General features: G+C 36.1%; 2 protein-coding genes and 2 pseudogenes across 6 annotated transcripts; all 4 read left to right on the top strand.

Annotated features, from left to right (window-relative positions):
* The first annotated feature begins 1,976 nt into the window (after window positions 1-1,976).
* LOC110774594 (cysteine-rich receptor-like protein kinase 6) lies at window positions 1,977-3,825 on the top strand (annotated as a pseudogene). The gene is made up of 6 exons (XR_015835516.1): window positions 1,977-2,237; window positions 2,336-2,388; window positions 2,477-2,712; window positions 2,819-3,056; window positions 3,163-3,313; window positions 3,410-3,825. The product of XR_015835516.1 is annotated as a cysteine-rich receptor-like protein kinase 6 (transcript).
* Window positions 3,826-5,183: 1,358 nt separating this feature from the next.
* On the top strand, window positions 5,184-8,816 carry LOC110774595 (G-type lectin S-receptor-like serine/threonine-protein kinase At1g11330). Of its 2 annotated transcripts, XM_088251699.1 has the most exons (7): window positions 5,184-6,035; window positions 6,265-6,375; window positions 7,152-7,354; window positions 7,448-7,658; window positions 7,767-8,004; window positions 8,087-8,237; window positions 8,332-8,816. In XM_088251699.1, exons 1-7 carry the CDS (start codon window positions 5,351-5,353, stop codon window positions 8,638-8,640), a joined length of 1,908 nt encoding a protein of 635 aa, XP_088107825.1. In that variant the 5' UTR covers window positions 5,184-5,350; the 3' UTR covers window positions 8,641-8,816. The 2 variants fall into 2 exon arrangements, with proteins under 2 accessions (XP_088107825.1, XP_088107824.1); XM_088251698.1 differs by lacking the exons at window positions 7,152-7,354; window positions 7,448-7,658.
* Window positions 8,817-12,639: 3,823 nt separating this feature from the next.
* LOC110745673 (G-type lectin S-receptor-like serine/threonine-protein kinase At1g67520) lies at window positions 12,640-19,073 on the top strand. Of its 2 annotated transcripts, XM_088251686.1 has the most exons (8): window positions 12,641-12,805; window positions 15,064-16,398; window positions 16,555-16,653; window positions 16,728-16,930; window positions 17,028-17,238; window positions 17,341-17,578; window positions 17,686-17,836; window positions 17,952-19,073. In XM_088251686.1, the coding sequence occupies exons 2-8, from the start codon at window positions 15,099-15,101 to the stop codon at window positions 18,258-18,260; spliced, it is 2,511 nt and encodes an 836-aa protein (XP_088107812.1). In that variant the 5' UTR covers window positions 12,641-12,805; window positions 15,064-15,098; the 3' UTR covers window positions 18,261-19,073. The 2 variants fall into 2 exon arrangements, with proteins under 2 accessions (XP_088107813.1, XP_088107812.1); XM_088251687.1 differs by lacking the exon at window positions 17,686-17,836 and having other exon boundaries at window positions 12,640-12,805; window positions 17,341-17,441.
* LOC110746571 (G-type lectin S-receptor-like serine/threonine-protein kinase At1g11330) lies at window positions 18,764-21,138 on the top strand (annotated as a pseudogene). Its single transcript, XR_015835332.1, has 6 exons — window positions 18,764-19,390; window positions 19,530-19,653; window positions 19,731-19,933; window positions 20,026-20,252; window positions 20,353-20,503; window positions 20,597-21,138. The product of XR_015835332.1 is annotated as a G-type lectin S-receptor-like serine/threonine-protein kinase At1g11330 (transcript).
* The last annotated feature ends 1,284 nt before the right edge of the window (window positions 21,139-22,422 follow it).

Genomic DNA, 22,422 nt, shown 5'->3' with positions numbered 1-22,422 from the left:
ACAGTTGATTATGATAATGAGGACGATGAAGAGGAGGCACCTACCCAAGAGCCTCCACAGCAACAAGATTTTATTGCAATCAGAAGACAGAGAAGGGAAATTCAGAAGCCTGCTCAGTTTACTGATATTGTGGCATATGCACTTCCCGTTATTGAAGATGATATTCCATCTGCCTACAAAGAAGCTGTCAGAAGTTCAGAGAACGTGGAGTGGAAGAAATCTATGGATGAGGAGATGAAATCTCTTCATAAAAATGAGACTTGGAAGCTGGTTCAGTTACCAAAGGGGAAGAAAGCAATTGGTTGTAAATGGGTGTATGCCAAGAAGATGGAATCTTTGGGAAAAGACAATGTAAGATTCAAAGCCAGATTGGTAGCTAAAGGCTATGCTCAAAAGGAAGGCATTGACTACAATGAGGTATTTTCTCCTGTAGTAAAACATTCTTCTATTCGTATTTTGTTGGCTTTGGTTGTGCAGTTTGACCTTGAGTTAGCTCAACTTGATGTCAAGACGGCGTTCTTACACGGTGATTTGGAGGAGGAAATTTATATGTCTCAGCCAGAAGGTTTTAAGGTTGCTGGCAAGGAAAATTGGGTTTGCAAATTGCAAAAATCATTGTATGGCTTGAAGCAGTCTCCAAGACAATGATACAAGTGATTTGATCGGTTTATGATTGGGCATAAGTACACAAGAAGTCATTATGACCATTGTGTATACTTTCGCAAACTACAAGATGGAACCTTCATTTATCTGCTTTTATATGTTGATGATATGCTTATAGCATGTAAAAGCAAAGTGGAGATTGAAAGGTTGAAGACTCAACTCAGTAATGAATTTGAGATGAAGGACTTGGGAGAAGCTCAGAAGATACTAGGTATGGAAATTGAAAGAGATAGAGCGAAGGGCAAAATTAGTTTATGTCAGAAGCAGTATTTGAAGAAGGTACTACAGCGCTTCGGGATGAATGAAAATTCAAAACCGGTTAGTACACCTCTTACCCCTCATTTCAAACTTAGTGCTTCTATGTCTCCTAATAATGATGAGGAGAGTCATTACATGGCTCAAATTCCATATGCAAGTGTTGTTGGTAGTTTGATGTATGCTATGGTGTGTACTAGACCTGATATTTCACAAGCTATTAGTATTGTCAGTAGATATATGCATAATCCAGGAAAAGGGCATTGGCAAGCTGTGAAATGGATTCTACGGTATATTCTGGGTACTGTGGATGTTGGTTTATTGTTTCAGCAAGATAAAGTTAATGGTCAATGTGTTGTTGGATATGTAGATTCTGATTACGCAGGTGATTTGGACAAGCGTAGGTCCACTACAGATTTTGTATTCACTATTGCTGGAGGTCCAGTGAGTAGGAGATCGATTCTGCAATCTACAGTTGCCTTGTCGACTACTGAGGCTGAATACATGGCGGTAACAGAAGCTATAAAGGAAGCCATCTGGCTTCAAGGGTTGCTTGATGACTTAGGGGTTCAACAGGACCATGTGGATGTTTATTGCCACAGTCAGAGTGCTATTTATTTAGCAAAGAATCAAGTTCATCATGCACGTACAAAACACATTGACGTGAGGTTCCATTTTGTTCGTGAGATTATTGAAGAGGGAGATATTCTTCTTGAGAAGATTGGAACCACCAACAATCCTGCAGATATGTTGACGAAACCAGTTTCGTTGCTCAAGTTTAAGCACTGCTTAGACTTGATTGGTAAAGACGACTATTGGGAGTTCTACTTTGAGGGTTTGAGCCAAGGTGGAGATTGTTGATTATTGGCTCAAAAGCTATGTTGCTTTCGGCTACTTTACACCCATGATGGTTAGTTGATTGGCAGACAAAGTGCATGGGACAGCAGCATATGGGAGACATAATGATATCTAGCATGGATGGCTTACCTTACTTGATTGGAGGCCTTTGGCCGTTTGGTTTCTTGAAGAGTCACTTATCCTTGGCTATAAAAGGAGATGCATGCAGCAATTGAAATTACACTAAAGGGAGGGAGAGGAAAAATAGCAAGAAGCCATTCGGCAGAGAGAAGAAAATTCTCAAATTGTTCTTTGCTTTGTATATTTGGTTTTCTCTTCCTATTGTAAGTGTGTGAGCTTGGGTTATTTGGGTCTTTGGGAAATTGAGTGATAAACACTATTGTACGTTCTCATTGATTATAGTGGAATACTCCGTCGTCTCCAAACTGGATGTAGGCATTGCCGAACCAGTATAAATCTTGGTATTCTTGTTGGTGTTGTTTTTTTTGTGTTCATTATTTTATCTCTTGCCAGTTGTGGTTATCTTCACTCACACTTGGTTGACGCTTCCGCACAACAGACTTCTCCGAGGAAAACAAGCTTGGAGAAGGGGGCTTTGGACCTGTTTATAAGGTAAGGCTTTATAATAATATAAAAGTATATTATTATTGCTAAGAAATAACTGATGATGTGAAATATTTATGGATCATCAATATTTCAGGGAAAACTTGTGACAAGACGAGAAGTTGCTGTAAGGAGGCTTTCAAGATGTTCAGTGCAAGGAACATTGGAGATGTTCAGTGCAAGGAACATTGGAGTTTAAGAATGAACTGACACTCATATTTGGGCTTCGACATACAAACCTTGTTCGACTTTTGGGATTTTGCATTCATGGTGTAGAGAGGTTGTTAATACATGAGTATATGCCAAACAAAAGTCTAGACTGCTTATTATTTGGTTGGGAATTAGACCATCACTTTAATTTAATCCGACTACTTGTTATCAGATTTCGTAATATGCATAAGTTTTTACTCTTATCTAACTCTCTGCATGTATTGGTCAGATTCAACCAGAAGCATTGTACTAGATTGGAACAAGCGTTTCAATATAATCAAAGGAATTGCTCAGGGACTGCTTTACTTGCACAAATATTTAAGATTGACTGTGATTCATAGAGATCTTAAAGCTAGTAACATACTACTTGATGGAAATATGAACCCCAAAATCTCTGACTTTGGTATGGCAAGAATTCTCACTCATACTGATCTAGAAGCAAAGACTAATAGGATTGTTGGGACATTGTAAGTCATACATTCTTATATATCTTGTCTAGCACTCTTGGTTGCCAATCACACATTTATTTACATATGTAAAAAATTAATCTTACTTTTTCTTTTCAATTTGCAGTGGTTACATGTCTCTTGAGTATGTCAAGGGGAAAATTTTTTGTACAAAATCTGACGTCTATAGCTTTGGAGCATTAGTGCTTGAAATCAAAAGTGGTAGGAAAAATAACAGCTTCTACAATGCCAGTCGCATGGGTCATTTAGTAGGATATGTATGTCAAATGAATCTCTTTATGATCAAAATTTTTCTTCTCTGAAGTGAGATTTGAGACACTTTGATACCCTAACTGAATATAAGCTTATTTCAGGCATGGGAGCTATGTAAAGGAGGTGCAGGGCTGCGATTAATGGATCCGAAACTAGGTGATTCATGTATTGATGACCAATTGCTCAGATGCATCCATGTTTAGTCTGCTATGTGTGGAAGCAAATGCAGCTGATCGCCCCAGCATGTCAGAAGTCATATCTATGTTGGCAAATGAAAGCATGCCATTACCTATACCAACAAGGCCATCATTTTTTGGAGGAACACAAGAGGATGAAAGTGATATAAGTGGGAAGGAATCAGAAATTTTATCAATAAATGGCTTGTCCCCTTCTGATATAGTAGGAAGATAAAGTTGTGCCTCAATCATACTTGCTTTTCCATAAGTGTAATGATACTTTATTATTTGTAAAATTATTGTTTCCAAATAGACTTAATGGAGCATCACTTTAGCTTGCACTTTGTGCCTTTGGAGGAAAGAAAAAGTGACCACATTTCTCCTAATCTGCTGGAGGCCTCGACCATGGATAAAAAGGAAGAGCATAAAATGCCCCTCCATCCCATTGAATTCGGGTCTTGGACCATATAGTGAAGTTAACTTTGAAGAGTCACTGAACCAAAACGCGCTTTATCCATTTCTTTTGTTAGACTTTATTTGAGCTTTCACACAACTTAACTGATCTATTTTGTTCAAGATGAAATCATCAGCCCTTCCGGGTCCTCTTCTCCCCTCTTTAAGAAAATCGATCATAATTTCTCTACATTTGATTAGGGTTGAATATGGTGAGTAGGGATTAAAATTAAATTTATTTCATAATTCAATATATCCTTTTTGGTTATTTTATATTAGGGTAAATTAGTAATTCAATAAATAGTTTGGTAATATGATGTACTGATCAGTTAATTTTAGGATTCGTTTAGGAGCACTCATTAGTTGATAGCTCTTTTGTGGTTTGTGTTCCCCTGTAAAAAGTTGGTTATGTCAACATCTCTCAATGTTCAATTTAAATAATGTTATCTATATTTTCATAAATGTCGATTACCGATGTTTTCTCTTACATGATAATTTTCTACCTTCATATAAACTAGCTTTTATTTTTAATTATTTATTTTTCAGTCAATACAAACTGGCTTTAAAAATCACTTGCCAAAAGGTACTTGACAACTTTCCTTTGGCTGCTAGGCTTTATGAAAAAGGGAAATGTGGGGTTTAAAGGAGCTTATCTGATTAAAGGGTTTCAATTATGTGATCCTGCATGATTTGGATAGTGATTTTCTCTATTATGCATTTCATTTTCTATGGCGCAATGGACTCATACGTTTTAAGTTTTCAAGTTATGTCGGCCACTAGACCTTTTAAGTTTTCAAGTGACTTTGATGGTTAAATTCACACAATAATTTGCTTTAGATCGATCGATCAGATTCAGAACCAAAAAAGAATAAAGATAGATATGTAGAACATATTTTGATCAGCCAAGGTTTCATCATTTGGAGAAATTAAAGTAGTTTGTGAAAATTCATGGATAGCAGTCTAAAGTTGATTTTGTTCCTTATTTTTTCAAGCTTAATGTGGACTTATACTGCTGCTAGGGATACACTCAAACCAGGTGACACTCTCAATTCCACAAGTTTCTTATGTTCTGCAAAGGGGAAGTTCTGTTTGAGTTTCATTACGTACGACCGACTGAATTCCAGCCAGTTGGCCATATGGAGCACTACACCAAATAGCCAACTATGGATTGCCAGCCGAGACATGCATGTTTTATACCCGACGGGAGTTCTTACCTTGGACAAGAACAAAACATAGAAAATTATGGACCAAGGAGGAACTAGGTTGGAGCTTTGCTCTGCTCCGAAAAGAACTAGCAATGTTGTGGCTACTCTTCTAGAATCTGGAAATTTTATCCTACAAGAAGTGAACTCTGTCGATGGATCGACCACTCAGGTTTTCTGGCAAAGTTTTGATTATCCAACAGACACCCTTATGCCAGGCATGAAATTAGGTGTTAACCATAGAAATGGTCACGTTTGGTCACTAGCTTCATGGTCAACTGAGTACAACCCAGAGACAGGGCCTTTCACCCTTGAATGGGACCCCAAAGGGCGCGAACTGAAGATTAAGAGACGTGGGGTGGTTTATTGGACTAGTGGAGCCTTTACGAGTAAGAGGTTTAAGCAGATCATGATGAGGTATAATGTTAGCATCGTTTCAAACGAAAATGAAGACTACTTCACTTACATTGCTTTAAACCAAAGTTTTCCATCACAATGGTTGCTTACCTCAACTGGGCGACTATATGACTTTGGAGGATTTGATATTGCAAGGGCAGATAATTGTTATGGCTATAACACTGATGGAGGGTGCCAGAGGTGGGCGGAGAAGCCAACTTGTAGGCATGTTGGTGATACATTTGAGCTAAAAAATGGTTTCTTTAGACTAACCAGCTCTAATTCAACATTCCTGAATGATTCGGATACAAGTCTCAGTATTAGTGATTGCAAGGATTCTTGTTGGAAAAATTGTGAGTGCCTTGGGTTCAACTTTCTGTTTGATATTGATCAGACTGGATGCCAATTTTGGACTGGAATGAACTGGGAGTTCATTCAAGACTTTAATGGTGATTCTACATTTAGTTTTTACTTGTTAAAAAAGTCACCTCTCAATCATGGTACGCCTACTAAATCATTAACCTTTTGAACTAATGAGCTGTCAACAAGTTTCAATTTCATATCAGTTCCTTTCGATGTACGAACATGTTCAGAAGTTTCTATTTCATATCAGCTCACATCATTCCACAACAGACAATGCATACAAACAACGAAAGATAATTTGCCGCGCGAGCACATGCATACATTTATACGCAATTAAACTGGAAGTTCATTAACTGCACAATGCAGGTAAACACAAGGGGACATGGATTGGCATTGGCATCGCCGCTGCTGCTCTGCTGCTAATGGTACTCTGCATCGTCTGCTATCTACTAAGAAGAAGAAAATTTACACTTTCAGGTACACAGAGTTATTTACATCCTTGAAAATTGTTGTTAGAGCATCTCCACCCACAAGGGCTAAGTCTAGGGCAAGGGCAAGCAAGGGCTGACACTATTCATGTGAATAGTGTCAGCCTTGCCATTTGTGGTTCCACCCATGAGGGCTAAGTCTAAGGCAAGTCTAAGGCAATTACTATTCAATTAAATTTATTTTTTATTTTTTATACTTAAATCATTAATTTTGATAAGCTTTTTTGATAAGATTTTCAATTCCCAAGTGTTAATATTTATCGTAAAATCCTCACTTAAAAATCAAGATAACATTTTCAGATAAAATTTTGAAATTTTTAGTTAATAAAATTTTGGAAAGTGAATAATATTGGTAGGTAATATTGGTAGGTATGTATAGAAAAAATTTCAAGAATTTTTTGATATTTTTTTCAATTTTTTTTAGCCAAAAATTGGACAACCGTTGGATTGTGCAAGATTTTTTGATTGGAGGCTCCAGGAGAAGCCACATGGCTTGTAACCATTGGGCAATGTGGGCTTTTGGGTCCAACAGTTAAAAAAAAATTGAAAATCAGCTGCTGACGTCAGCAGCCCGAGGGCAACAGCCCAGTCAAGATCTGCCCTTGGGCTTGCCAGGGCTGGTGGGACCCATGGCTTGCCCGGGCTGCAGGTGCTGCGCTGGAGTACGAAACTGGGCTTCGGGGGGCCTTTTGCCCGGGTTAATGCCTAGCGCTGGAAGTGCTCTTATAAATATAGAAGTTTAACTTACTACCTTAATCTAAATAGGGGAGAACGAGACAAAGATCATTGAGAATGAATTGCTTGACTTAATGAAATCTGATAGACCTACTGATTCCAATGCGCTTCAAAATGATGGAACGATGCGACATGATTTAAGCGTGTTTAGCTATGCATCTGTCATGGCTGCCACATGCAACTTCTCCCTAGAAAACAAGCTTGGACAAGGGGGTTTTGGGCCTGTTTATAAGGTAAAGGCTTTAGATTATAGGAAGTGTTTTGTTATTAATAGCTAAGTATAAATAGCTGATCATCAAGTGAGATATTGGGGGTCATCAATTCAGGGAAAATTGCTGACGGGACAAGAAATCGCTGTGAAGAGGCTTTCAAAATGTTCAGGGCAAGGAACGCTAGAGTTTAAGAATGAATTGGTACTCATATATGAACTCCAACATAAAAACCTTGTCAAACTTTTTGGATTCTGCATTCATGGCGAAGAGAGGATGCTAATATACGAGTATATGCCAAACAAAAGTTTGGACTACTTTCTATTCGGTTGGAAGCACTCACTTAAATCTTATTACTTGATTTCTTTTGTCACTTAATTGTCAAAAATACAATGATATCATGATCAATCTTAATTTCACTCTATATATTGGACAGATTCAACAAGAGTCATGCTACTAGATTGGAAGAAGCGCTTTAGTATAATTGAAGGAATTGCTCAAGGATTGCTTTACTTGCACAAGTACTCAAGAGTGAGAGTAATTCATAGAGATTTAAAAGCTAGTAACATACTACTTGATGAAAACATGAACCCCAAAATTTCTGATTTTGGTATGGCAAGGATTTTCAAGCATAATGAACTGGAAGCAAATACTAATAGGGTTGTTGGAACATAGTAAGTAAACAATTTGACATTCAAAATTTTCAGTCATTTTTGTATGCCGAGACGTGCTAAATTTCTGTTCTATTTGGTACAGTGGTTACATGTCTCCTGAGTACGCCATGGAGGGCATCTTTTCCATAAAGTCTGATGTTTATAGTTTTGGAGTGTTAATGCTTGAAATCATAAGTGGTAGGAGAAACAATAGCTTCTACAATGCTGATCGCCTGCTCAATATAGTAGGATATGTATGTCAAGCAAATTAACAGTTGTGATGACTAAATTTTTCTTCTTAATTTGAGGTGTGTGATTCTGTATAATTGAATTAAGTCTTTGTTTCAGGCATGGGAATTATGGAAGGAAGGCACAGTGCTAGAACTAATGGATCCAACAGTAGGTGATACATGTATTAAAGATCAATTCTTAAGATGCATCCATGTTGGCCTGCTATGCGTGGAAGAAAATGCAGCTGATCGGCCGACCATGTCGAATGTCATATCTATGTTAACAAATGAAAGCATGCTATCTGCATTACCTACAAAGCCAGCATTTTTTACAGGAAGAAATGTGGTTGAAGCTAGTATAAGTGGAAAAGAAACAGAAATTTTTTCAACAAATGACTTATCCAATTCCACTAATGTAGCACGATGACGGTATGTCCCTGTGGAAATGGTGGCTATCTGATCGTGATGTCCATGCAGAGACACATCATCTGTATTTAGCTGATGGAAACATCTCTTTTAGTAACACATAAATTTTGGATTAAGTTTTTGTAATATATGATATTGGCATTAATTTGTAAAATTAACTCCCAATTAGTAAAACTTTACCTGAACTTTACAATTGCAGCAAATTTATGAGGAAATAATCCTCTTATCACTGTCATTCTTGCTTGAAAACTTGGAAGAAACAGAGAAGAGAAGAGGGGACACTCTATCTTCTCTTAAGCCATCAAAGTTTGAAGTTCAAATAACTCCTTAGTTTCCATGTCTGACGTCGTATCTATGTTGACAGACCACTGAAACAATTTCATTGCCATTACCTACAAGGCCAGCATTCTTCACAAGAAGAAATGTTATTGAGTTTGATATAAGTAGAAGGGAGTTACAAACTGTATCAATAAAACTAGTATGCAAACGTTACCTAAAGGGAAAGGGTTCAACTTTTTTCTCGTACGGTCAGTGCAAGTGCAACTTCAATTATTAAAGGGAAAGGTGAACATGATATACAATTTTGTGAAGTTTTGTCTGCCACTTCGCCTTTTGTGTTTTTGTTTTTTTTAAGGCCTTTCCAATTAATTTGAAAGAGATGTTTAATTAACCCACTAATAATTCCCAACCTTTAACTAAATATATACTATTATTCTTTAATTAAAATTTAGCTAAAAAAACACAAAAGTTATTTTAGGAGCTCTCTATAAAATTTGAACTCCAATCATACTCCCTCGTTTAGAGAGTCATAAATACTATAGTTATTTTTTTAATTCAATATGATTGGTTCATCTCTATAATATATGAGTAATGCTATTTGGACACACAACATTGACACACTAGTGACACCCGCTAATGTGTCAATGTATCATTTGCTCTTCTTTTCTCCTCGTTTTCTTTCAGCGAATGATACATTGACACATCAACGGGTGTCAACTAAGTGTGTCAATGTTGTGTGTCCAAATAGCATTACTCATAATATATATATATATATAAATAGTTAATATTAATTACAAGTTTAAACTATGCTTAAAACAAAGCAGCATTAAATTATAGAGAGCCACTAGGAGTCCTTTTTCTCTTTTCAGATTTAGGAGCTGTTAGAGGTCTCCCTATTTTAGGAGGTGAATAGGGAGCATAGTTAGAGTTGTATTTTTCCAATTCCTCCCTAAAATTTGTCTATGGAGGTTGTTTAAGGAGTCCATTGATGATTATAGACCTACAAAGTTGAATGGATAATGGGTTACTAGGCTATATTTGGGTGGACTACTAAGATTTTATGAATTGAATCATATTAAAATACATATAGTGTATATCAATCCTGATCTCTTGGACCACAAGAGTCCAAGAGATTGTGGTCACCCACCGTTGGATATTAATCCAATGGTTCAAAAAAGTTTCTTAAAATGAGTGCAAGAGTGAGTGAACCGTTGAATTTATATCCAACGGTGAGTGACCACAAATCTCTTGGACCCCTGTAGTCCAAGAGATCAGGACTGTAGTATATATATATATTTTTTAAAGGCTACATGGGCACTTAGCCTTGTGAGGGGCGACGAGAGAGAGAGAGTTAGAGGTGTCTCTCTCAGGTTTTTGAGCTATGTTTAGAATTACCTTGAATACTTAGTGTAACCATGTATTTATAGGCTCATTGTGTGCCGGGTTTTGCAAAGAATATTTTTCTATTTGGAAGGAAAATGTTATTTCTCTTAAATGAAGAGATTGAGTCAATTAGAGATTTCAATCAGGATCAAATCCCTAATTGATGACAATTATCCTTAATTTCTACCCTTTATGATATTAGAATACTGTTTGGACATAATATCACCTTAATTTCTACCCTTTATTCTAATAAAAATTTAAATAAATAAAAAAAGCCCCTACTCATCAAACGCATCATATATACTCCTTCCACCGAGAAAATATAAAAAAAAACGCTTCATACTCCATGTCCTCCTCCTTTTCTCCTCCATCTACTGACAACTCTCCTTGATCTTGTTCTTGTTGGATTTTTTTTTTTCCTCTTCCTCATCGACCTCCTCAACATCTCCCTCTCTTCCTTTTTGGGCTTGTCTTCTTTGTCATCAACAAAGATAGGGCGAGTAGAAACCAACACCAAATTGTCCAATCATGCTCACATCACTCCAGCTTTTGCAATGCCTCTATAATTTCCTTCGTGTTCCAAATCTTGCAATTGTTCCCAATTTTCGCCAAATCTACAAATATCAATTGCAATTAGATTGAGTAACCATATGCTTAATCTTAAGATTATTTGATGAAAAAAAAAAGCAGACACTTTCTTATTATAATCAATCCATGAATTAATTGGATAATCAATTCATATTCTTCGGAGAAGAGATAGAGGAGATGGAATATGAAGCTGTCCTTTTTTGGGTGGTGGGAGTACGATGCGTCACATGAATAGGTTATTTTTTAATTTTATCATAATGATGGATTAGGTTCCATTTGTAATGATTGCATGTAGAGTTTACCATAAAACAATATTGTATGTATTCCATAAGGAAATATGTTGTGATAGCTTTCCTCATTATACAAAACTAACCTCTCCGCACGCTTCCGCGCCTGCGAGAGGTTTTTTTTTAAAAAAATTAAATTTATTTTAGAATTAAAAAACATAATGGGTAGTTGTGTTCCATAAAAATAGGATCCATTATCTGATTTTTCTTTTAATTTTAATTTTTTTAAATGTGAAAAAGTGTGAATTTACTATATTATCCTCATTTAATTAATAATTTCAATTCTTAATGTTTGCATTAACCAAGGGCATTTTTTGGTATTTTGAATGTTTTACCATTCTCTACCTTTTGCTTTATATATATAGATAGATGATGGATAGGAGCTAATGTGATAGTGCATCCAAATAGTATTCTAATATCATGAAGGGTATTTAAGTATTTATCATGAGGGAATGTTTGTGTAATTCAAAGGAGCTCAGGGGGTTATGTGCAACACGAAAAATTTCAAGAGATAGTAGTATAAATAACTCTAAAAATTTGTGACGACCTAGGGTCAGCGGGGCACGTGTCTCTAGGTCTAAAGGTGGCTCCAGCCTTGCCGCCCGAAGTTCCTAGTCTTTTCCTTTTGATCGGTGTCATTTGGTACCTTGACCAAGTTCCTAGTGTGAATCATTGTTCCCAACATCATTAAAAACAAACACATCATTTGGTACAAAAAAAAACAAAAAAAAACAAACAAACAACAAAAAACAAAAAGCAGGTTGAAAAAAATTAGCTGTTCTATATATAATTAGCTGAAGTGAACGACACTTCGGCAAGCTGTTCTATATATAATTAGCTGATGTCCTTGGTTTGTTTATTTGTAACACATATCTCTCCTCCAGATTTATTTATTTATTTATTTTAAATTGGCAATGTATAAAGATTCACCATGTCTTTTCTAACACGGGATGAAGAGATGAAAGAGAGTAAGGGCCTGTTTGGTATTCAACTTGAATCCAACTTTTAAACTCAAAAATAAATTTTGAATCCAAAACAAAGAAAACCTGTTTGATAGCCCTATTTTTAAAAACTCAAACTCAAGAACAACTAAAAAACCACCCCAATTATTAAAAACATAAAATATATGTTTTTTCAGTTTTTTTCTAACAACCCACAAGTTCTTAAATTTTTAATATTTGAAAGCAGTTTTCAAGTTGCAGACCAAACAAGTTTTTGAATCTTAAAAATAGATTTAAGAGCTCCTTGTTTTTAAGAAAAATCAAAATTTTTGAGTTCCTTATTTGAATAAGATACCAAACGCACCCTAATTTTTTTATCTTCTAGTTTTGTTGACCAAAAAAAGGAAAAGTTTTTCTTTCTAATTCTCTGATATAATAAACAGTATTTATATGTCTACTTAAATAAATCCTAATTGAATAATATTTCACCCTTGACAAAGTGCTCCTGTCTATCTTATAAGAAAAAGTATGGTATGACATTCAAACCTGACTTTTCAGCCTTTCACATTCAGTTCTTCAACCTTCATCTTCTCTCTTTTTGTTTCAAACCTGAGTTACTGAGCAGTCACTCGATCGGCAAAATCCTACAACAGCTATACAGAGTTCATTGCAGTTGCAGCTACAATAGGTAATTTTCCTATAGAATATATATACATTTGATCTCTTCTCTCTCTTTCATTCTTCTAAACAAGAAAAAATTGATGGGTAGTTTTCCTGTAGAATATATATACATTTGATCTCTTCTCTCTCTTCTCTCTCTTTCATTCTTCTAAACAAGAAAAAATATATCCATTCATTTAAGGTGGATTTTGTTTCAGGAATCACCTCTGGAAGCAAATTAATACATGAATTTTGGTAAACAACGCACATTATGTTAGGCAAACCCCACCAACTTGCACTTTGGCAAACAATAATAGTGATAATTTAAAAACTGTTATTAAAAACTAGCCCTCTTGGTATGTCCTTTCGCTTTCTTTAATATATATATTTTTTAATACAAGCGATAGTTTAAACTCTCACACACAACAAGATACCATAGGAGTTCGAACCTGGTTTGCAAGTCAAGGCCCTTTACCACCTGGCTAGAACCCGTTGGCTTCTCTAATCCATAATTTCTCTTTTTGCATTTACAAAACTTCTTACTTTACCATTAAAAAAGAAGTAAATGTGGGTCTCCCTTAAAAATAGGAGACCATGTTTTAGTTTCTTGTGTTAAATTTTTTAATTTGAAAGCAAATTATTAATTTACTATTTTATCATTGTTCAATAAATTGATCTCACACCATACTTGTTATTACCCAAGGATATATTTGGGATTATGAAAGTTTCACCTCTATACCACGCGTGTGCCAATTAGCCTTTTTATTTATACTAGCCCCTTGCCACATGCTCACGCGTGTGCCAATTGGTTTTTTTGTTTTTGTTTTTGTTTTTAGAATTAAGAAAAGAAAAAATGGGTAGTTATTTTCCATAAAAGTAGGATCCATTATCTGATTTTGTTTTTATTTTTAATTTTGTAATTGTGAATTTACCATATTATCCTCATTTAATTAATAATTTCAATTCTTAATGTTTGAATTAATCAAGGGCATTTTCTGGTATTTTGAATGTTTCACCATTCTCTGCCTTTTGCTTTATATATATATAGATTAAATTTTTAAGAAAGAATTGTTATATATATAATTTTATTTTTTGCATATACAAATATCGTTTCTTTTTTACATCAAGTAAATATAAAGATATTTTAAAATTTAAAAAAAAAATTGAAAAGAAAAAAGAAAAAAAATGTGGGTGGAGTGGAGTGGGGAGTAAAAAGAGGAATGCGGATGGGGTGGGGGCGTACTTACTTCATATAATTACTTATGTGGAATTTATTTTTTATTTTATAATTAACAAATTAGTGTTTTACCATTTTACCCCTATTGTATTAATTTGCAATCCTTTTTTTTTTTGGGGTCAGAATTTGCAATCCTTTAACACTTTGGTTAATAAGGATATTTTTTCGATTTTTGAATGTTTTACCATTATTTGCCTTTTGCTTTATATATATATATAAGATGAGTTAACATGTTCACTTCCCAATTGAAGCAACTCGAAGAAGCTAGTATATATGTATAAATTTATTTATTCTCGATACTAATGATATAATCTATATATTGCCACTTATGCCTACATTAAACTGTAATCTTTACTGGCAGTGGATATAGCTTAATTGGTTGAGTTTTTCCACCTTTACTTATGTGGGTTAAGGTTCGAAAACCTTCAGGCACCCAATAAATATTGTGTAAACCCCCTCCTGTACTAAAAAAAACTTAATATTTACTAGCATACCTTTTCTCTCTCACATCCCTTTTTTTTTTTTCACTCTTTTAACTTCCTCTCTCTTGCACCAAGAATATAGCTATCAGTTTAGTGGCACTTCTCTTTTCAAATGTTGGAAGATATCCCAAATTTGAACTCTCTATACCCCATTGATGAAAAAAAAAACCTTCATTTCTTGTGATAACTTCGCTCATTCACCACATGCATAGCATTTAGGGGTGAAACTTAAGGAGACATGGTAGCACCACTTAGGAACGACACGAAATAATTAGTCTCATTCACCACATGCATAGCACGTAGTGGTATAATATCGGACATGAAATAATTATTTTTACCGAAACATAAGTTTTATTTAAACTATTTCCTAGGGGATTCCCTGTTTTCATGTTTGAAAAGCCCTGCAGAACCCTATTGAATTATGGTTCCTAATTAGATCCCACATTGTTTTAATTTGGACACCTGGGTTGAATGGTTCCCCTGTTTATCCCAAGCCCTGTTTGTTCCTGAATTCCAATGTAATTTTTAGGGACGTATCGCTTTAGCTTTGTTGCTTTTCTGGTGCAGGCCTCCTGTAAAAGTTCTTGGTTCCGCAATTGCTCATGGCTAGCTGCAGTCTCAACTTAGTTTGGTCGCTGATAAGCTTTTCATGCACCATGTGGAGTGCATGTTATGCTGCAAACAGGGACACGCTGAAACCAGGAGACACTCTCAATTCCTCAGGTACCTTAGTTTCTGCCATGGGGAAGTTCACTTTGAGTTTCACTGCATTAGATAAGGGCAAACCGAACTACAGCTACCTAGTTCTTCAGCCGACTGAAAATATAGTATACAATTTCCAGGTCTGGATTGCCAACCGGCACACACCAATTATGTACCCTACGGGAGCTCTTACCTTGGACAGGAATGGAACACTGAAAATTACGCAAAAAGGTCGTGATCCTATAGAGCTTTTCTCAGCGCCACGAACTACCAATATTAACAGTACTACTAGTGTTGTGGTGGCTACTCTGTTGGATACTGGAAACTTTATCCTAAAAGAACTGAGCTCTATCGATGGACCAACGAAGCAAGTTTTGTGGCAAAGTTTTGATTATCTTGCAGACACGTTTTTACCAGGCATGAAATTAGGTGTGAACTACAGAAATGATCACATTTGGTTGCTTACATCATCGTTGATTGATTCCAGCCCAGAGACAGGAGCATTCACCTTTGAATGGGACCCCAAAGGACACCAATTGCAACTCAAACAACGCGGGGTGCTTTATTGGAGTAGCGGCGCATTTAGAGATGGGACATTTGAATTTCTAAAACCTTATTATAATAAATCCAATAAGCTGAGCTTTAATAACTTCAGCATAGTTTCAAATGAGAACGAAGACTACTTCACTTACACTACTACTGTAGATTATAGTAACCACTGGATGCTAGACTCAGAAGGGCAACTAAGGCGAACACTGGCGGACAGCGCAGTGGAGCACACTGAATCACAATATATATTTACTGGACTCTGTGATGGATATAACACCGACGGAGGGTGCCAGAAAAGGCACCAGCCAACTTGTAGGCATCTTGGTGATAGATTTGATAAAAAAGTGGGGTTTTTCAGTCCAATAATTGAGTCCTCTGAACCAACCATTGATTCAAATAAAAGCCTCGGCATTAGTGATTGTCAGGCGGCTTGTTGGGAAAATTGTGACTGTCTTGGGTTCTACTTTAATTTTGATAATGAGACTGGATGCAGATTTTGGACTGGAAAATCGGAGTTCAATGAAGACACTACTGGCAATACCACAACGAATTACTTTGTTTTAACAAAGTCATCTCGCAAACCTGAAACACCAAAGTCATCTCCCCCTCTGATCAACAAAAAAGAAAAAACAAAGTCATCTCGCCGTAACGGTAAGTCTACTAAGATATATAGGATCATTTCACAAGTACCAATGACCACCAAGTGTAACGAGAATAAATTTCAGGCACGTGTACATAAGTATATATGTACATGTCTACAATGAATATTGAAGAATTATCTCTTCACATTTGTGTTACTATGTGCAGCACATAAGTGGATATGGATTGGCACGGCTATTGCCGCTGCTCTATTGGTAATGGTGCTTTGGATCTCGTGCTATCTACTAAGGAGGAAACTATTTTCAGGTAGACTCTTTAAACATCTATGAAGGCTTTGGAAATTGTAAATTTTAATTTTCTTACAACATTAATCTAAACAGGGGAGACCAACTCGATGATTGAGAATGAATTGCTTGAATGGATGGAATCTCATAGATCCACTGGCGATGTCAAGTGGCTTCAAAATGACGGAAAGCTGGGAAATAATTTGACAGTATTTAGATACGCATCTGTCGTGGCTGCCACAACTGACTTCTCGGAAGAAAACAAACTCGGACAAGGGGGCTTTGGACCTGTTTATAAGGTAATTAAGGTTTTAAATAAAAATGAGTGTCTTTGTATTAATAACTGAAAAATATAAACCTGATTACTTGGTGCTGTATTATGGATTATTAACGAAGGGAAAACTTTTGACGGGACAAGAAATCGCTGTGAAGAGGCTTTCAAGATGTTCAGGGCAAGGAACTTTGGAGTTTAAGAATGAATTGATACTCATATCTGAACTCCAACATACAAACCTCGTTCAGCTTTTTGGCTTCTGCATTCATGGGGAAGAGAGGATATTAATCTATGCCTACATGCCAAACAAAAGTTTGGACTACTTTTTATTCGGTCGGCAATTAAGATTCTCGATCACTTTAATCTTAGTTACTTGATTTCTTCTATTCGAATAATCTGACATTTCCAGCTATTTTCATGGATATATTTGGACAGATTCAACCAGAGCAATGCTACTAGATTGGACGAAGCGGTTCAACATAATTGAAGGAATCGCTCAAGGACTGCTGTACTTGCATAAATACTCAAGAATGAGAGTAATTCACAGAGATTTAAAAGCTAGTAACATACTACTTGATCAATATATGAAGCCCAAAATTTCTGATTTTGGTTTGGCAAGAATTTTTACCCATAATGAACTTGAAGCAAATACTAATAGGGTTGTTGGAACATAGTAAGTAGATCATACATTATAAATTATTATGCCTTTCACCACTTCGACATTGCTAAACCTGTACTTACATACATATACTAAATATATTTGGTTTTTATATGATACAGTGGTTACATGTCTCCCGAGTACGCTATGGAGGGGACTTTTTCGATAAAATCTGACGTCTATAGTTTCGGGGTGTTAATGCTTGAAATCATTAGTGGTAGGAGAAATAGTAGCTTCTACAATGCTGATCGCGTGCTCAATATAGTAGGATATGTATGTCTTACAAATCAAATTTACGATTAACATTTTCTTTTTTGAGTTGTGAATATATAGATATCTATCATGAATCTTTCAACAACTTAATTAAATGAGTGCAATATTTTTTCAGGCATGGGAGTTATGGAAAGAAGGCAGGGGGCTAGAGCTAATGGATCCAACACTAAAGGATTCATGTACTGAAGATCAATTGTTAAGATGCTTCCATGTTGGTCTGTTATGCGTGGAAGAAAATGCAGCTGATCGGCCCTCCATGTCTGACGTGATATCTATGTTGACTACTGAAACCATTTCAATGCCACTACCTACAAGGCCAGCGTTCTTCACAAGAAGAAATTTTATTGAGTCTGATATAAGTAGAAGGGAGTTGCAAATTATATCAGTAAATGGCTTGTCTAATACCACAGTTGCTGGACGATAGAGGATTAGTCTATTAGCTAAACAGTATCTTTAGGCCATAATTACAATGGTACCTTCATTTTGTATTCCCTGTGAAAGTAGGTTTTCTTATGGAATATAGTTTTTTATTTGTTTTTGGACGAAATGGATTATAGTTTTTTAATGGCTTTTTATCACAAAACGTCCCTCACGTTTGCAAAACTATCAGATTGCATCTTTAAAGTTTTTTTGTATCACTCTGACTTGCTGTTGCTCTTCTTCCTCTCTGGTGGTCTTCTTCTCTCCGATTTTGTCGGGTTGGGGTAAGAATCAAAATAAATCCCGGTCTTCCCCTTTTGTTGTTGTTGTTGTTGTTGTTGTTCTGGTTGTGCGTGTTCTGGGTTGTGGTAAGAATCAAAATAATTCCCGGTTTTTATTTTTAAAATTATTTGTTTCTTTGGTTGATCGGAGGTGCTCTTCACGTTCTTGTCAAAATTTGATTATTATTATTTTTTTCTTTTCTGGTTTGGAGTATTTATATTTTAAATGGTCTCGTGGAATTTCTTTGGGTTTAAGCTAACATTTTATATTTTAATGTTTAAGCAGATCATGATGAGGTATAATGTTAGCATCGTTTCAAACGAAAATGAAGACTACTTCACTTACATTGCTTTAAACCAAAGTTCTCCATCACAATGGTTGCTTACCTCAACTGGGCGACTATATGACTTTGGAGGATTTGATATTGCAAGGGCAGATAATTGTTATGGCTATAACACTGATGGAGGGTGCCAGAGGTGGGCGGAGAAGCCAACTTGTAGGCATGTTGGTGATACATTTGAGCTAAAAAATGGTTTCTTTAGACTAACCAGCTCTAATTCAACATTCCTGAATGATTCGGATACAAGTCTCAGTATTAGTGATTGTAAGGATTCTTGTTGGAAAAATTGTGAGTGCCTTGGGTTCAACTTTCTGTTTGATATTGGTCAGACTGGATGCCAATTTTGGACTGGAATGAACTGGGAGTTCATTCAAGACTTTGATGGTGATTCTACATTAAGTTTTTACTTGTTAAAAAAGTCACTTCTTAATCATGGTAAGCCTACTAAATCATTAACCTTTTGAACTAATGAGCTGTCAACAAGTTTCAATTTCATATCAGTTCCTTTTGATGTACGAACATGTTCAGAAGTTTCTATTTAATATCAGCTCACATTATTCCACAACAGACAATGCATACAAACAACAAAAGATAATTTGCCGCACGCGCACATGCATACATTTATACGCAATTAAACTGGAAGTTCATTAACTACTCAATGCAGGTAAACACAAGGGGATATGGATCGAAACTGGCATCACCACTGCTGCTCTGCTGCTAATGGTACTCTGCATCGTCTGCTATCTACTAAGAAGAAGAAAATTTACACTTTCAGGTACACAGAGTTATTCACATCCTTGAAAATTGTTGTTATAAATATACAAGTTTAACTTACTACCTTAATCTAAATAGGGGAGAGAGAGACAAAGATAATTGAGAACGAATTGCTTGACTTAATGAAATCTGACAGACCTACTGATGCCAATGCGCTTCAAAATGATGGAACTACACGACATGATTTAAGCGTGTTTAGCTATGCATCTGTCATGGCTGCCACATGCAACTTCTCCCCAGAAAACAAGCTTGGACAAGGGGGTTTTCAGCCTGTTTATAAGGTAAGGCTTTAGATTATAAGAAGTGTTTTGTTATTAATAGCTAAGTATAAATAGCTGATCATCAAGTGAGATATTGTGGGTCATCAATTCAGGGAAAATTGGTGACAGGACAAGAAATCGCTGTGAAGAGGCTTTCAAAATGTTCAGGGCAAGGAACGCTGGAGTTTAAGAATGAATTGATACTCATATATGAACTCCAACATAAAAACCTTGTCAAATTTTTTGGATTCTGCATTCATGGCGAAGAGAGGATGCTAATATACGAGTATATGCCAAACAAAAGTTTGGACTACTTTCTATTCGGTTGGAAGTACTCACTTTAATCTTATTACTTGATTTCTTTTGTCAAAATTTTCGGTTTGCTAAACATGCATATTGGTATGCCGAGATGTACTAAATTTCTGTTCTATTTGGTACAGTGGTTACATGTCTCCTGAGTACGCCATGGAGGGCATCTTTTCCATAAAGTCTGATGTTTATAGTTTTGGAGTGTTAATGCTTGAAATCATAAGTGGTAGGAGAAACAATAGCTTCTACAATGCTGATCGCCTGCTCAATATAGTAGGATATGTATGTCAAGCAAATTAACAGTTGTGATGACTAAATTTTTCTTCTTAATTTGAGGTGTGTGATTCCGATAATTGAATTAAGTCTTTGTTTCAGGCATGGAAATTATGGAAGGAAGGCACAATGCTAGAACTAATGGATCCAACAGTAGGTGATTCATGTATTAAAGATCAATTCTTAAGATGCATCCATGTTGGCCTGCTATGCGTGGAAGAAAATGCAGCTGATCGGCCGACCATGTCGAATGTCATATCCATGTTAACAAATGAAAGCATGCTATCTGCATTACCTACAAAGCCAGCATTTTTTACTGGAAGAAATGTGGTTGAAGCTAGTATAAGTGGAAAAGAAACAGAAATTTTTTCAACGAATGACTTATCCAATTCCACTGATGTAGCACGATGACGGTATGCTTGTTTTGCCATGGACAAATTGAGCTTGCACTTGGTATGTCCCTGTGGAAAGGGTGGCTATCTGATCGTGATGTCCATGCAGAGACACATCATCTGTATTTAGCTGATGGAAACAGCTCTGTTAGTAAAACATAAATTTTGGATTAAGTTTTTGTAATATATGATATTGGCATTAATTTGTAAAATTAACTCCCAATTAGTAAAACTTAAAATAAAACTTTACAATTGCAGCAAATTAATGAGGAAATAATCCTCTTATCACTGTCATTCTTGCTTGAAAACTTGGAAGAAACAGAGAAGAGAAGAGGGGACACTCTATCTTTTCTTAAGCATCAAATTTTGAAGTTCAAATAACTCCTTAGTTTCCATGTCTGACGTCGTATCTATGTTGACCACTGAAACCATTTCATTGCCATTACCTACAAGGCCAGCATTCTTCACAATAAGAAATGTTATTGAGTCTGATATAAGCAGAAGGGAGTTCGAAACTGTATCAATAAAACCAGTATGCAAATGTTGATGACTGTACATGTCTAGTCAGCATATTAGCTGTAGATCACATGTATATCTTGTGGTCATTTAGGAGTTGTTAAGCAATTGTATAAAGCTCTTGTGTGTACGGTATTTGTTTATTAATAAAATACAAACAGTAAAGATCTCTTAGAAATCTCTGTGTTCTCTCTCTAGCTTTCTTCCTTCTTATCTCTTTCTGCAAACCTCACTTTTGTTATCATGGTATCAGAGCCATCAGTGGCTGTCTGATCCATTCTTCTTCTGCGCATATCTCTGTTCTTTTCTCTGCTTTTGTGTCTTCGTCATCTTTCTTCGACGAATTTTCTTCTCAAAATCGAAAAATTTTGTTTCAGAAAACCCTAGATTTCTACCATGGCTGCTTCTTCATCATCTTCTCTCAAAATTGAACAACTCCTTGGATTACTTACTATTCGTCTTACTGATGATAATTTTCTTAAGTGGAATTATCAAATTGAGTCGGTTCTGGAAGGTTACGACCTCTTTGGCCATTTTGATGGCTCTGCTCTTCCTCCGCCCAAATTTGCGATTGTTGATGAAGAGGGAGTGACATCGGAAGTAACTGCTGCGTATAAGGATTGGATGCGCACTGATAAAGCTCTTCTCAGTCTTCTCATTGCTTCTCTCTCTGACGAAGCAATTGAGTATGTTATTGGCTGTAAGACTGCCGGGGATGCTTGGCTTAGTCTCACTGATCGTTATGCGTCGGTTTCTCGTGCCAGAATCAATAATTTGAAAACTGAATTTCAGACTGTGCAAAAAGGTGGTGATTCCATTGAGCGATTTCTTCTTCGTCTCAAGCATCTGCGTGATCAGTTACATGCTGCTGGTACTAGGATTTCTGATGATGACTTTATCATTGCTGCATTAAATGGCTTACCACATGAATACGACATAATCAAAACGATCTTGATTGCTCGTGATACACCAATCTCGTTGAAAGATTTTCGCGCTCAGTTACTGGCTACTGAGCAAACT

Source organism: Prunus avium, chromosome 4 (genome assembly GCF_965620075.1).
Source record: "Prunus avium chromosome 4, drPruAviu1.hap1.1, whole genome shotgun sequence".
Lineage (NCBI taxonomy): Eukaryota > Viridiplantae > Streptophyta > Magnoliopsida > Rosales > Rosaceae > Prunus > Prunus avium.
The sequence above is the reverse complement of the archived record's forward strand: the minus strand, read 5'-3'. Positions and strand labels throughout refer to the sequence as shown.

Bases quoted from the DNA above. Each gene is read 5' to 3' on its own strand.
- LOC110774595 (XM_088251699.1), top strand. From the start codon at position 5,351: ATGCCAGGCATGAAATTAGGTGTTAACCATAGAAATGGTCACGTTTGG. The intron at 6,036-6,264 runs GTACGCCTACTA...TGCACAATGCAG, and splicing joins AAAGTCACCTCTCAATCATG to GTAAACACAAGGGGACATGG. The intron at 6,376-7,151 runs GTACACAGAGTT...TAATCTAAATAG, and splicing joins AAGAAAATTTACACTTTCAG to GGGAGAACGAGACAAAGATC.
- LOC110745673 (XM_088251686.1), top strand. From the start codon at position 15,099: ATGGCTAGCTGCAGTCTCAACTTAGTTTGGTCGCTGATAAGCTTTTCA. The intron at 16,654-16,727 runs GTAGACTCTTTA...TAATCTAAACAG, and splicing joins AAGGAGGAAACTATTTTCAG to GGGAGACCAACTCGATGATT. The intron at 17,579-17,685 runs GTAAGTAGATCA...TATATGATACAG, and splicing joins AATAGGGTTGTTGGAACATA to TGGTTACATGTCTCCCGAGT.